The following is a 15,445-nucleotide window of genomic DNA, read 5'->3' as shown; positions in this document are numbered from 1 at the left end:
TTCGATTATCTATAAAGAAAACAAATTAATATCTTGTTATAGTACTAAGTTGTTAAACGTTCTCTCTCGGTGCGTGCCAAACGTTGAAATAAACTTTCATTATTCTGTCACCTTTTGTGAACCAAACTTTAATACTAAACTTTTTTATGTTCAATGAACTTGATTTAATTATGTATATTTTTGATAGACCAATAAACTTTATTTAAGGAAACAATAATGACTCATATCGCATATATAACATTGTCAAAGTAAGAAACGATAAAAGCATCATAGATCATCTGAAAACTATTAGTTTCATTCAAAATTCAATATTCTTCTTCAAGACTTGAAAACCAAGAAATAGGAAAGATTGTGATAGATGCATTATTTATACTATAAATGAATGTACAAAATATCAAACAAGATAAAATTAATTATATTTTCTAATTTTAGATTTTTCTTTTCCATTCTTCTGATTATATTTATTATAGATGTATTTTCTTATTATGTGTATTAGATTTGAAACTACATACATTAACAATAACTTGAACACATTGAAAGAAAGAAAGAAACTAATCTGTGTAACATTTTTTCTTCTTATGTATGACATCTCTACGTGGAAAATTGGTAGCAAGGTAGAGCCAAAGAGAACTGTGTTCTATAAATTTCTACCAAGAACAAGAATGAGACTTCAAATAACTTTAATTAATTACTAGATGCTGTAGTGTTTTTTTTAACTTGCACCATCCATTTTTCAAATATTTCCTTGCATCAGAATTCTTTTGAGTTCACTAGCAATTCCTTGCATCAAAACCGGTTTTCGGATTACTCCATTAACACCAATCTGCATACACCTTTCCCACAAATCTTCTTCTGCACTTGCAGTCAAGGCAACAATTATAGGCCTATTTCCGCTTTTAAACTTCCGAATCCTTGCGGCAACTTCGAATCCATCTATATCAGGCATTTGGAGATCCAAAAGAATGACTTGAATGGAAGATCCAACAGGTCCAATGACAGTAAGGCATTCAAATCCCGTAGAAGCGGAAGTCACGGAACAGCCTAGTTTCTGAAGCAGTTTTTGTGTCACTGCTCTATTTACATCGTCGTTGTCAACCAACAGAACTTGCAGACCTCTCAACATTGAATTGGAATAGTTGCGTTCTGAAGATTCCCCGGGTTCAGAGATGGCTATTGCAATGGAAGGCCGTAATTGAAACCGAAGAAGAAGTGTCATGCTTTGAGGAATACCGTGAGTATATGGTACCAACCATAAGTTTCCTTGCATCAACTGCAATTAACATAGAAAACAGAAATTAAGTAATCAAATCAAGGCAAGAAAAAAATTAACTCAGAATACAAGGATTGCTAAATTTAACAGTACAACGCATAGCTTGGCTCTTAAGCAAAATTAAAAACTACAGCTAAAATATTTAATGCACTACCAAATATATCGAACACGCATTACTTCTAATCTCCTAGAGATACAACACCAATAACATTCCGATTCCAGATTTGCTCTTATGATGGGAAAATAGGATTCTAACTAACATCACAGGTCAGTAAAACACGTCTCTTCAATTGAAGCTTAATACAGCTTTTGAAACATATTCCACAGTATTCAAGGAAAACACACAAGTAAAAATAATGCAAGTTCTGATTAAAAGAACCAAATTCAGCTATTTATGTCACACAAACAATGAAAAGGTATCAACAGATGTCTATCCAAATTCAGTTTCGCAAGATGTATATAGCACATGACTCGAGAATCAAATGAAATCAATGATATGATGCAGTTATTATCCATGAACCCATATAACAAACAATGTAACTCACCTGGACTATCCTCTTGCAAATACTAAAGCTCATTCTGCCCTCATATCTATCACTGGTATATGTCCTACCCCCGGGACCTGAGGACACTGAGCTCCCAACTTCAGAATCACTACTGTTGATCCCTATCTCAAATCTAATATTTACATCACCACTAGATGAGCTTGGTCTCCAGGTTGCCCATCCTTTTTCATTCCTCCCTTGACTTCCAGCGTCTGCCGAAACTCGAAATACTAGGATCCCCCCTTCCCCATGGTTACAATCCAGTAGATTCCCAACCATATGCAAAATCACCTGAAAAACCCTCCTCTCATCACCCATAACATGGTTTGGTAAAGACTTATCAACCTCAACCACAAAACCCAAGCCCTTATAAACACACATGCATTTGGCAAGGCACGCTGCTTCTTTTATCATGGAATGTAACCCAAAAGACCTTATCTCCAAAGGAAATCTTCCATCATCCTTTGCAGAGCTGTCCATGGCATCATTTATCAAGTTTGAAAGGACATTGCTTGTCTTTAACATTGCATCCACAATAAGCTTCTGTTCATTCTTTAAATTATCGTCTTGTATCATTGAAAGCAATCCCAAAATCGAGTGCATAGGCCTCCTCATACCATCACTCATGACTTTCTGAAATGAGTTTCTTGCCTGGCTTGCCATCATAGCATTCCTTCTCGCCAGTTGCAAAGCTCGATTGCGCTCTTCCAACTTCTCTCTCATAAGTTGAGACTCTTCAAGAATTGCAGCATGCGATAGAGCCACAGCGACCTGATCAGCAACCACCTTAATTATCTCCAGCTCCTGATTGCTCCAAGATCTAGGTTCTTCAGCCGGAAGAATCAAGACCAATATAGCATAACAAGCCTGAGTTAGCTCAGGTGTTCCTCCTTTAAAATTACAAACACGTAACATTGGCATTCGAATTGCAGCAACCGGTCCTGCGTCACTAGAAACACCAAGACTGGAAACAGCAAGCGCTGATTCAGAGCTAAGTATATTCACTCCATTGCTTCCCTTAATTTTTACAACATCTGGATCAGTAATCGGTATAGAAATATCTAAATTCCTTGCGTTCAATTCATGAGTGAGATTCATCACTGTCTTTTCTTCATTTGGCATCCACACAGCACAATTTTGCAAACCTAATGTTTTCGAAAGCTCCACCAAAGTAGTATACAGAATAGTATGTCTATCGAGGGATTTCCGAATCTCTTGAGTAAGCATTCTTACATGCATTGCAGCCTCCTTTTGCTTCATAATAAGACCAACCTCCCGTCCAAGATCCCATGTCTTTTTCTTGAGCATGAATTCCCTGACCTTCACTTTGAGAAGCAAAGGAATCAAAGTGACAAGCGTTATCGCAGTTGCACAAGACACCAAGGCAGTGAGAATCTTAAAGATGGTAAGTGCCACCATAAGCTGAAAAGTGTGAGGACCATAAGTCCAACCATTCAGAAAATGTGTCAATCCACATAGTACTATAAAAGCAATGAACTGAACAAGGACCCATTTGAAAGGGACGTTCGAACAACTGACGAAATAAAGCAGCTCAAGAGGGATTGAGAAGTAGGCCACAGCAATCAAGAAATCACCAACTCTTTGACACTCCAAAATACTGTCAATAGTCCACAAACTGTTCTCATCATCACAATTACATCTAGGAAATTCATTATCTGTTGTTGCAGATACACACAAGAGGATAGAGGCAATCAACAGCACAGAAACTATTGCTTTTACCATTGATCCAATATGCTGCTGATTCTTCAATCCATCTAAGGATATATATAAATTATTGGACCATAGTCATTCCCCAAGATAACTTAAGTTATTAAGTTACAAATCAAGAAAAGTCATAATCAATTTCTACCAGTCTGGCCCTGTCAACAGTTCAAAAACAAAATTCAAAACTCAGTAAGATCCAAATCAAACAAAAAATAATATGAAATCCTAAACAAAAATTAACCATATTTTTTCACAAATAAATGACCTAAACTATTCCAATCTTATACTAATTTAAGTTTAACCTAGTTTCAGTCAACATAGACCTAGGGTATAGACTGGAATAAATCAATGAATAAGACAGTACCAACATATACAGAGGATATAACCACCATCAACACAAATGTTTATAGAATAAAAAAAAAACCATGAAAATCCAAGATATACTAAACCTGATGAAAGCCAAATCCAAGAAATAATATTAAAAAAACCAAAGTCCAACAATTTCCAAGTTTAATACTCCCTTAATCCCCCAACTAAAAAAATTATACAATAAACAATAAACAAAAAATCAAGTAATGCAGACCAAAAAAGAAATAGTACCTGAAAAAAATAAAGCAACAAGATATTCCACCTTGATCAGATCTTAACAAAGCTTTGTCAGGAATGCATTATCAACAACACATTGAACAAATCTTCACCACTTTCTTTAGCATCAAATCAAAGCAACCCATTAACAAAGTTCACTACTTTATAATCAATAAATTTGAACAAAGTGCACCCACCTTCTTGTCATTGGAAAAGAGACACTAATTTAAAACCAAATTAAAAAATTAAAAAAAAACAATTTTTACTGTGGAAGAGATTCTGCGGCACGAAACCGGGTGCGACCCTTTATTGAAAATAGCTTCATAAGCTAGAATTTCATAGGAGAAAATGAGAAAGAGCAAAAAAAAAAAAAAATTATTGTTAAGATAGAACAAGGTGAAGAGAAAATGAAAGTGTTGGTGGTTTTGAGAATGTTAAGGTTTGGAGAAATTAGAGTTTGTTTTGTGTTTTTTTGATATGGCAAAGGAAGAAAATAAAATAAAATAAAACCACGTATAAGAAGAAAAGAAGAGAGAGAAAGCGCCGTTGTTTTAGTTTTGAGAGAGAGAGAGAGAGAGGTGAGTTGTATTTAGAAGAGAAGAAGGACAGAATGTGGGACCCACTTTCTTACATGAAGAGAACTTGGACGCCCTTGTGTTTTCATTAAATTAATAATGATTAATGTTACAGTCATGTTAACCAATGTTGAAAAGTTCTTGTCAGTTTAATTCAGTAAGCGATAATGTACAGTATAATATATGTAAGGATTGAGGTTTGACTCTCGAACATTACACTTATTCATATTTAAGGTGAATTTCTTTAACCGTTAAACTACTTGACAAAAAAAAATAACAAGAAAGTTGTAAGTTGAAAATAACACTTTTTGAACTTTTGATGAGTTGATTGCATAATTTCTAGTGCACTATATTTGCTTTCTTGACCAATATCTGATGGCACCAGTTAACATTTTCCTTACTGTTAACTCTTTCACGTTTCATGTTGAAAAATTAGTTTTAAAATAATTTGAATTTGAATCTTAGATCGACTTTGGTTACTCTTGATCAAATTATAGATTAACGACCTATACTCTTGAGAATGAAAGGGTTGGTGTTAAAAGAAAAAGGGAAAAGTTAACTTGTGCTTTCAAGATACAAATTAATTAATCAAATCTAGTAATTATGTGTTGAAATGTGTGCATTAAATTTAATTTTTGAATTTGTAATAAATAAACTCTTTAACATGTGTCTTAAGGGCGCGAGTTGCTAGACCCAAAGAAAAATGATCTTTTTGAATTTGATATCATGATTGGTTTGCTGTAGTCATGTAATTATGATTTTTCGAGTTGATGTAATTATGATTGTTGATCGTAATTTAGACAAATTTATCATGATATTATTATCAAGCATGCATCATGTATAGATGAAAATATCTCACAAAATTGAATTATACTACAACAAATTTGATGAATCAATAATAGTAACTACTATCTCCATCTTTTGTTATAAGACCATTTTGATTCCCTTATTATATATTCATTTTAGAAAAATAATATTGGTACAACCATTTTTTAACAATTTTTTCTCTCATACTCAGATTATGTTTTTACTTTATTTATATATTGCTTTGATTTTTGTGTCAATGCCTACTTTTTCTTTGTAAATCTATGGTTGTCTCATAAGTTGTCAACCAAATAGTTGTTCAAATAACACACCTCTTCATTTTATAGTATTCTCCGTCTAATTGTAGTTGTCTCATTTGCAGTAAAAAAAATGTTAAAAAGTGTCTTTAAAATGTCTGTTAGGACTTATGAGTATGAAAATAGAAATATTGTGTTAAAAAGTGGTCAATTCAATTTGTAAAAAAGTTAGAAATATGTATAATTAAATGAGACATTGTGGTGGCCGATGTTTGTACTTCATACTTTACATATATTATGCATTGTCCATACTAACTGAACTAAGCTCACGAGAACAATTAAATGAGACATTTATAATAACACAGAGGAATACGGGAAAAAGACTAAAATTAAATGTTAAAAAATGATTTTAAGGCATTGTTTAAAGAATAAAAATATTAAATAAGGAAATTATGTAGTTATGATTTTGATAAGCATTCCACTTGTATTTTTAATACTCATAATTTCTTTTTAATGATTATTTAAACAATATCCTTAGAATACTCATTAACATAGTTCCTCTTCAAAAAGAAACTTATTAATATAGCTTTGAAATAAAAATAGTCTTTCGAGACACTTTTTAAGAAACTTAAATGATAAGTTTGTATGATAATTTATATATTCAATGTAAAATTCTCAAATGGTGTCACAGAGACATTACTTATCAAAACTCTTGATATAAAAAATGAAAAATACTGACGAATGTTTCTAAAGTATTTTTTAAAAGTATTTAATGATAAGTTTTTACAAAATATGTGTGTTCAATTTACTGAAAATTATCAATATTTAGGGGGGTGTATTGGATTAGGATTTTAAAAGACTATTTTAATAAAAAAAAAGTCTTTAAGATTTTAAAAGACTGTGTGAGATTGTATTGATTCTGTAAGATTTTAAAAGACTTTTTATGTAAAAGACTTTATACACTCAAGATTTTAATGGATTTATCACACTGACTTTTAAGGATTTCAAAGGATTTTATGGGATTTTAAAATTTTAAAGGATTCAATGAATTTTAGGGGAAAAAAGAACAAACTTACAAGCGTGAATGATAAAAATAATGAACAAATAAATTCTAGCGTTTGAATAAAGAAAAATAAAACCAATAAAAAATTCTTTTACTATTGATTTTAAAATTTTAAGGATTTTATAAGATTTTAAGGGACTAAAAAACACTCTTAACACATTATTCTCCATACACATTTTTTATTTGTTAAAAGTGTTATTCCTACAAAATTCAATTATACATATTTAAAATCATGACCGCCCTTACAAATCTTTCAAAAAAAAAATATTGTGTCAGCCCTCATTTTGTGTTTGAAATTAGAGAAGTCGTTTGAGTTTTTCTAAGAGAGGTGAGAGAGAGAGGAGAGAGGAGGGAGAGGGGGAGAGAGAGAGATAAAATGGAGAGATAGAGAGACGAAGAGAGAAAGGAGAGAGGGGGGAGGGAGAAGAAAGAGATAGTAACTTTTAAATGAAAAACAATCCCAAGAAATCTCATCTTTTCATGAAAGACTTTTTCTTGTTAAAATTACACTACAAAATCCCACAAAATCCATCAAAATCCAATTTATTAAACAATCCTTCGAAATTTGAATGATTTTGAATACCATGAGACTTTTTTGAAGTGATGAAAAGTCTTGATTGAATACCTCAAGACTTTTTTAAAATGACAAAGAGTCTTGATTGAATACCACAAGACTTTTTTTAAGTTGCAAAAAGTCTTGATTGAATACCATAAGACTTTTTCATAATTAAAAAGTCTTTTAAAATCCCATATAATCCTAATCTAATACATCCCCTTAATTTTTTAAATGAATTTTTTTTTAAATTTAGAGTCGTTAAAAAAGGTTCCGGCAGTATTCATTTCATTAGTCGTATATGGATAAAAAAAATCCTATGAATTCTCGTTCAATGTTCGATCTTCTCGTGTCAGAACCCCGACCTGTTTCCCATCCCTATTAACTTTCTTTGTCTCTCTCTAGAATTAGGATTTTTTTTTGGGTGCTACGTCGTTCCACCAAGTCCAAATGCGTGGATACACTGTATGTATACTGTATACTTTGGGGATGTCTCCTTACCTATTTGGGAGCACACAGATTTAGCCTTAGATATGTTGATGGTATCAAAGTAAGGCCAACTTATCAAATCCAAATCAAAATTAATAGTACAATATATGACTAAGACACGTACCATAAATTTAATAATACAGTCCTTGTTAAGTTGGCCTTATTTAACCTCTCAAAAATTGGCCTTATTTAATGTTGGTTACTCTAGAATAGAATCAATTAGTTGAAAACCTACTCTTCAACTTTGATAATTTAGGTTTGATATTCTGGCACGTTGAAAAAATAACCGATCTTATTTAAAATGAATAGGCTTAGGTATGACGAGAAGGCAGGGAGGTTGGAGGTTGGGGGTCGGAGTGGTTCTTACTAGGGAGGGAGGTGGCGAGGATTAGGGACATTGTAGGTGAGGAGGGGGAGGGCTGGTTTTCAAAGAGGGTGTCGCGAAAGGTTGGGGATGAGGTAGCTACTTTATTTTGGTATGATCGGTGGTTAGGGGAGGTTCCTCTTTGTCAGCGTGTCAGTCGGTTGTTTGATTTAGCAGAGAACAAGTCGCTTTCAGTTGCAACTATGTTTTCTCTAGGTTGGGAAGAGGGGGTGAGGCGTGGCAATGGAGAAGGAGGTTGTGGGTGTGGGAGAAGGAGTTGGTAGCGGGGTGTAGGATCTTACTCGCTAATGTCTTTGCAGTCTAATGTTTCAGATCACTGGCAGTGGCACTCTAACATTGCGAGGGGTTATTCGGTGTGTTCAGGATATCAAGTGCTTACTACTCAGGATTCCTCTGTGCTGGATGATTCAGAGAATCTCATTTGTCACTCTCAGGCCCCCTTAAAAGTTTCTATTTTAGCTTGGCAGTTGCTTCGCGACAGGTTGCCAACAAAAATTAATTTACTTACTCGTGGTATAATATCGGCAGATGACATTTCTTGTGTGGTGGGATGCAGACATGTCGAAGATGCGCAACACTTGTTTCTTCATTGCGATACTTTTGGTTCCCTAAGTTCGGTCGTGGTTTGGTTTTTCAGGTGTTGATCATCACAGTCTCAGCGCTCGCTTTATACATTTTACTAACTATTCAGGCGGCTCGAGGGCTCATCGATCATTCCTTCAGTTATTGTGGCTTCTTTGTGTCTGGCTCATATGAAAAGAACGTAATAATAGAATTTTTAATAATATTTGCACTTCCATTACAAAGCTTATGAAAAAGGTAAAATTCCTTTCATACTGGTGGTCGAGGGCTAATAATGCCGCTTTTGTGTATGATAGTCAGCAGTGATTGTCGAACCCATTGTTTTGTTTGGGTATCGACTAATGCCTATTTTTGTATCTATTTGACAGACTTTGTGTACTTTGATCGACCTCTTTAGTACGCTTTGTTCTAAAAAGGCATCTATGTTTTTGTGAATATATACCATTTTTGTTTCTTCAAAAAAAATTCTATAATTTTAACGTAGATTTAATTTTTTTTTTTTTTTTTAGGGAAGCGTAGATTTAAATTTGAAAAGTACTTTAATTGTTAAGACTAATTTTGTCTAGTTAAATGCCCGTCCAAAAAGTAGCTAAATGATAGTCAACTATAAAATTGTCTTTATATAATGGTATAATATTTTCTTTTTACAAAAATATATTGGTATAGATAACGATAATGGTATATAGTTTTAATGTTAATCTTGAGTGGATGCTAAGTAGCTAAATACGTAAACACATGTGTTTGTTGTATCGATATCTCTCTTCCCTTAGAATAGTTAGGTCATTCTCAATCTGGGAGCTTGGCTTCATAAGCTATATTACTTAATAGGTTTCCCGTTGGATGGGAAATAAAAATGGTGCTTAATGGAAAAAATGACTTTGTTAAGCACAATATTCGGGAAAAAATGGTGCTTAATGGAAAAAATGATGTGTATTCTTGCTAAAGTGAGTATTTCTGACTTTTTAAACACAATACTTAGGATGTTAATTGTAACTAAATTGGATCTGGAAACTCAAAGTTCCAGTAAAGCTACAATAATTTATCAGGCTTTGTTACCAAAATGTCCTCCCCACAAAAGCATGTCGACATTATTGCAACATGACAGCTTTGCCAAGATGCATCCGTTGCTCATCACCTGTGGAGGACCTCTTTCACCGTTTACGTGAATGTCCTCATTTGGAATAGCTATTGTTTCGTTTGGGAATGGACCTTACCCAACTTTTGTCGTTCAAATAGATGTCATTGTTTGGATTCATGATATGGCTTGTGGTGTTGCCTCAACTCTTTTCATTGCAGGTTTGTGGTAATTGTGATGTTGGAGAAACAACGTGATATTTGAAGATCAACATTGGCCCATACATGAGGTGGTGAGGAAAACATTCCTTTTACACGACGATTACATTACTTACTACGGCCTAATGACCTCAATGTATCATCTTCACGTCTATTGGCTCATTTGGACTTCGCCTCTTGAAGGAACTTTTAAGCTTAATGTATATGGTAGTTTCTTAGAAGACTCTTTGTGCCTTGGCGCTGGCGATGTCATCCAGAACTAGAAGGATGAATGGGTCGTTGGATTTTTCCATCATGAGCTTGGTGGGGATGCTCTCTTGGCTAAGTTGCGTGCTAAACATATATGGATTGACATTTTCCATAATCGAGGGCACACAATGTGATTTGTGAAAGTGACTGATTGGAAGCAATGAATATCTTCATGGTTCCATTAGCAACAATAAGAGAATTTTACTTTGATGTATATTTTACGTGAGCAAAATACAAGTGCAAACTTTATGTCTAAAGAAGGCTCCCATTCGGCTTCTACTGTTTAGTGAGACCATCTCCACTAGGTATAGAGTCACTTCTTCATAGAGACAAGCTTGAAACTTAAGTTCTCTTGTGTTTCTATTTTTTCCTTTCTTTTTTCTTTTCGTTACTTTGAAACACTACCAAAAAAATTAAATTTTAAAATCAAGGCATAATATGTTTTCTTTATTTTGTTTTGTTACCAAGTTGATTCTTTTAAGTCATAAAACGTGTCAACTGTTATTGTTTTTTTATCACTTTTTTATCCAAGTCAATTAGTGTTCATCAAATTCATCGATGTTTATGAGTTCTTAGTTTTTAAACTCGGAATTTGTTTCGAAGAAAATAGTTTTTGACAATTTTGGTAAAAAGAGAAGGAAAAAAAGATCCAGGAACGCAAATTGTGAGTTGAATGGATGCTATATCTCATACGAGGCAGACAGTTTCTTCCTCTTTTTTTTTTTTTTACAACCATAAACTCATATCATTTCATTCATCGCAAGGTTTGTAATACAAGAAGGAATCAAATCAAAGACATGGTGACGAACATGTAATATTGACACCTTTGCTAAAAGTGCAATCAGCTACAATCGGCTATGGTATTGCCAAATTCGGCTATGATATTGCCAAATTCGGCTTGGTTGTTATTCTTATCACATATGATATCAACCACTAGCTTACAATCTAGTTCAATGTGCACATCTTATAATCCCAACTGTCCAAGCCACAAAATATCATCACGTAAACCCACCGCTTCAGCTTCTTGAGGAAGTGGATTTCCTTCGTACCAATTTGTAGCAGCCTTTATAATATGGCCACGATGATCTCTAATACAAATATCGTACCGAAACTCTTCTGCTCATTGAAAATGGCCGCGTCGACGTTGCATTTCATAAACACCTTGCACTGGTGGCTGCCACTGTATTATTTGTTGCCGTTGTGTCTGATGTCCAGCTGCAGTGGTCAGACAATTTCTTCCTTAAAAGATATAAATGTAAAAAAAATTAAAAGCGAGAAAAGTTTACTAAACGAATATTGTGATTGAATATTTCAAGTGATATTATTTCTTGTGGTTGACTAGGTAACAATTGTTGACGATAATATGAAACTACACTAGTGCAATAGTACTCTTCAATCAAATCTTAAATTAGCACATGCGGCTTTCTAGTTTTTAGACAGGGACAGATCATAAACTTTTTCAATATCAATTTAAAAATCACAAAGAAATAACAATTTAAAAAAGATATTTTTGTATTTTCCGATATCAATTTAAAAAAGTAAAATGATAACAAAATGTAAATTAAAGTTGTTGATTGAAGGAAGCAATGACTAAACAAATTACAATAAAATTTCTTAATACTCCCTCCGTTTCTTTTTAAGTGTCACTTTTTGAGAAAAAATTTGTTCCTATTTAACTGTCACTTTCAAAGTTCAATGCAACATTAAATGTTGTTTTACCAACATTACCCTTAGTTATTTATTGCGGAGAGAGAAATATATGAATTAAGATATTAAATGACTAAGGCTATTATAGTAAAAATATATATTGTTGTATAAGAAAAAGTAACATTTATTGAATATCTTGGTTTGTGTAAAATGTCAAAAAGTGACAGTTAAAAAGGAACGGAGGTAGTATCAATGAATGTTTATTTTGAAATTTAGCTTAATTATTTGTTGCTTGGATCTAGTGGTGGGTGACACCATATGGACCGTGCACGACATCAGACTTAGAAAAACTCCTTTGGTCAAAAACTTGGGGCCCTTTGCTTGTTCTCAGTACATTGTATTTTGTCTTCAACTTCATGTTTGTTGTGAATCTTTTCAACTGCCTTGTCACTCATTTTATTCCTTCTTTGAAATCAGCTTTTCCAAAACCCAATATTCTAATTTTTGACCTTTTGGGTATAGAACAAATTCTTTTTACAATTGCTCTTTAGACACATGTAGAAAAAGTCGAACCGTATTACCGTTCAACACATTTTTTTAAATGAGATGAACCAATTTAAAAAGTGTCTCAATTGATTTTAAAAGGACTAAATTGTTAATTGTTGTTTGATGGGTCCATGAAAGCAATCACTAAGGCTCTGTTTGGATGATCAAAGAAAGTGAAAGGAAAGATTGTAAAAGGAATGATTGTTGAAGGAATGAAAGTGAGTAGAAAGTGAGTGGAAAGTGAGATGATTATTTAGTTGTTTGGTTTGAGTGATAGTATGAAGAAAGTGAAAGGAAAGATAGTTATATAGTTTTTTTTTTTGAAGAAAGATAGTTATATAGTTAGTAAATTGACATAAATATCCCTACATAATAAATATAATATTTTAAGTATTATTTATATAATTTATAGACATAAATAAAAAAAAAGACATAAATAAGCAACGTTCTAAAAAAACAAGTAACTTATAAATATATTATATTATTAATTAGAATAAAAAAATGGTAGACGGAAGTGACGTTCAGGGAAGCATATATTATTTAAAGGAAAAAAAAAATAGCATAGAGATGATACTTCAATGGCCATTTTGTAATTTTATCACACTGGCCTCCATTCCCCCATGTTTCTTCGCATCTTGGGGAGGAAAGGTTTCTGCGCATGGGACCCACCAAAATCAGACTTTCTTTCCTCACTGACAAGGAACCAAACGATGGAAACACGTTTCTCAAGAAACTTTCCATCCCTTGTGCCTTCTTTCCTTCATCTTTCTGCTGTTCCAAACACAGCCTAAGTGCTTAAAGAGCAATCATCAATTCTTTTTCAAATTTGAATTTGATGCCCTCCATCATGGTGTGGGATTTCATGCTATTGTGAGATTTCTGTTTATGAATTTGATTTCGTTCCTCTAAAATGAGTGAAGTGTAAAGTGATAAATTAATAACTATTATTTTAACAAATTCATGATTTATTATAATGTATCTACAACATACCCATTTAATTTGTTTATAGCAAATTTTGAAAAATTGTTTCGAGATATTTGATAGGTTCCACTGAAAACTCCCCTGGTATTTCTGGAAGGATCACACTCGAAAAAAGTGTGATAGTTCAATTTATTTTTTAAAGTCAAAAGTTTTTAAGACTTTCCCTCGAAGATGAACATTCAAAGCATAATCTTTTCTACTTCAAACAAAAAGACTCGAAGAGTGTTTTTTAAGATCAATGTAGAGGAATTCAAAATGAAGTACTCATTCCGGTCAATTGTTTCCACGTGATAGAACCTCCTCAGGGAATATAAGGTTTTCATGAGGCTGATCTTGAGCCACCATCCACGTACGAATACCTTCATTTAAGAGAATATTTTTGGTGTAGAAAGTCTCATATTCAGGATCTTTCGCTGCACGGATTTCTTAAGAAACGAAGTCATAGACACGTAGGTTCAGGGCCAAACCGACATACATGGGAACAATTTTCATAGGGAGAAAATGGTGTGTTAAGCTTAATCTAAAAATATTAAATTATTAACATCAACTCCTTATTATGCCCAAGCAGATGGGCAGGTTGAAACCATTAATAAAATGTTGATTAATTATATTTAATCAAAAAGCATATTGATCAAATTAAAAACCTGGAAATTGTCATAAAATCCTAAATCAAGTTATTCGGGCATATAGAAATTCTCCCAAAGGAGCAACCTATACCACTCATTTCAAACTAGTGTATGGTCAAGATGTTGTCTTACCATTTGAATTAAATCTGCAATCGTTAAGATTGCAAAGACAAAATGATTTACATGTGCAAGATTATTGGAACATGATGTATGATCAATTGAATAATCTAAGTGAAGAACAAATGTTGGCTTTGGACAATATTATTCAACAAAAAGAAAGAGTGAACAGATGTTATGACAAGAAAGTCAAGAAGAAAAACTTCAAAATAGGAGATTTAGTATGGAAAACAATTTTTTCTAGTCAATACTAAAACTCGAGGAGTTGGAAAATGGTCCCCAAATTGGGATGGGACTTTCGTCATTTAGTTTTTTTCTTCTTTGAACGATGCTTATTTGATTCAAGATATAGATTCAAGCAACCGAGAAATGTAAATTAATGGACAATATTTAAAATACGGTAAACAAGACATTCATGAAATTAAAATAACTTTCTTCAAAAAAATGAAATTAAAATAACTAATAATTTGTACCAAAAAATAATAAAAAAACTAATATTATTATAAGAAAAAAGTGTAAGGGTAAATGGCCAAAAAAGAAAAAAGGTTATATATATTAACATAATACAAGAAAATACATCTAAAGATTTGGAAGAGATTGGATTCTGGCCCAAGTTTGTTCCAAGTTATTTTTCTTAGCAGCCACATCACAAACCCTGTCCGCAAAAGTCAAATTTCATAGAAGATCAGACTACGTTGTACAAGACTCTACAAACTCCATATCAATATCATGGAGAATAGATTTGGTTGCAACAATAGCCTCCATTTCTTCCTCTTTCTTCGTCTCTTCCTTTCGAAGTTCTTCTTTTAGTATGTTGATAGGATTATCGACTGTCATTTGATCTTCATAAAGCTTATTGAGGTTAGAAGAAACATTGCTACAATGATCACTTAAGTAGTTGGAACGAGCACGAGAAATGAGATATTATTCTCAGTTATTGCCTAGAGAAATGAACGCAACGTTAATGTTAGAAATCCCAAACCCTAATTATTCGACATTATCTGAGCAAAAATCTAGAGCCCACATTGAGAGGCATCAAGAAATAGTTCCAACTGGGTGGGAGTTATGTGTGTGTGTAAGGATGGTCATGGTTATGAACATAGAAAACTCAAAACAAACAATCATCATGGATACACTGCAAAAGGGAGTTAGT

General features: G+C 33.1%; 1 protein-coding gene across 1 annotated transcript; it reads right to left on the bottom strand.

Moving 5' to 3' along the window:
- Positions 1–460: 460 nt before the first annotated feature.
- Positions 461–4,607, bottom strand: LOC146956638 (ethylene receptor 2-like). Its single transcript, XM_085730264.1, has 3 exons — positions 4,141–4,607; positions 1,816–3,695; positions 461–1,270 (listed from the first exon to the last, which is right to left on the bottom strand). Exons 2-3 carry the CDS (start codon positions 3,556–3,558, stop codon positions 734–736), a joined length of 2,280 nt encoding a protein of 759 aa, XP_085586390.1. The 5' UTR covers positions 3,559–3,695; positions 4,141–4,607; the 3' UTR covers positions 461–733.
- Positions 4,608–15,445: the final 10,838 nt, after the last annotated feature.

Source organism: Medicago sativa, chromosome 1 (genome assembly GCF_051527215.1).
Source record: "Medicago sativa cultivar Bolivia chromosome 1, Bolivia_mono, whole genome shotgun sequence".
NCBI lineage: Eukaryota > Viridiplantae > Streptophyta > Magnoliopsida > Fabales > Fabaceae > Medicago > Medicago sativa.
This window is presented reverse-complemented; position numbering and strand designations above follow the sequence as displayed.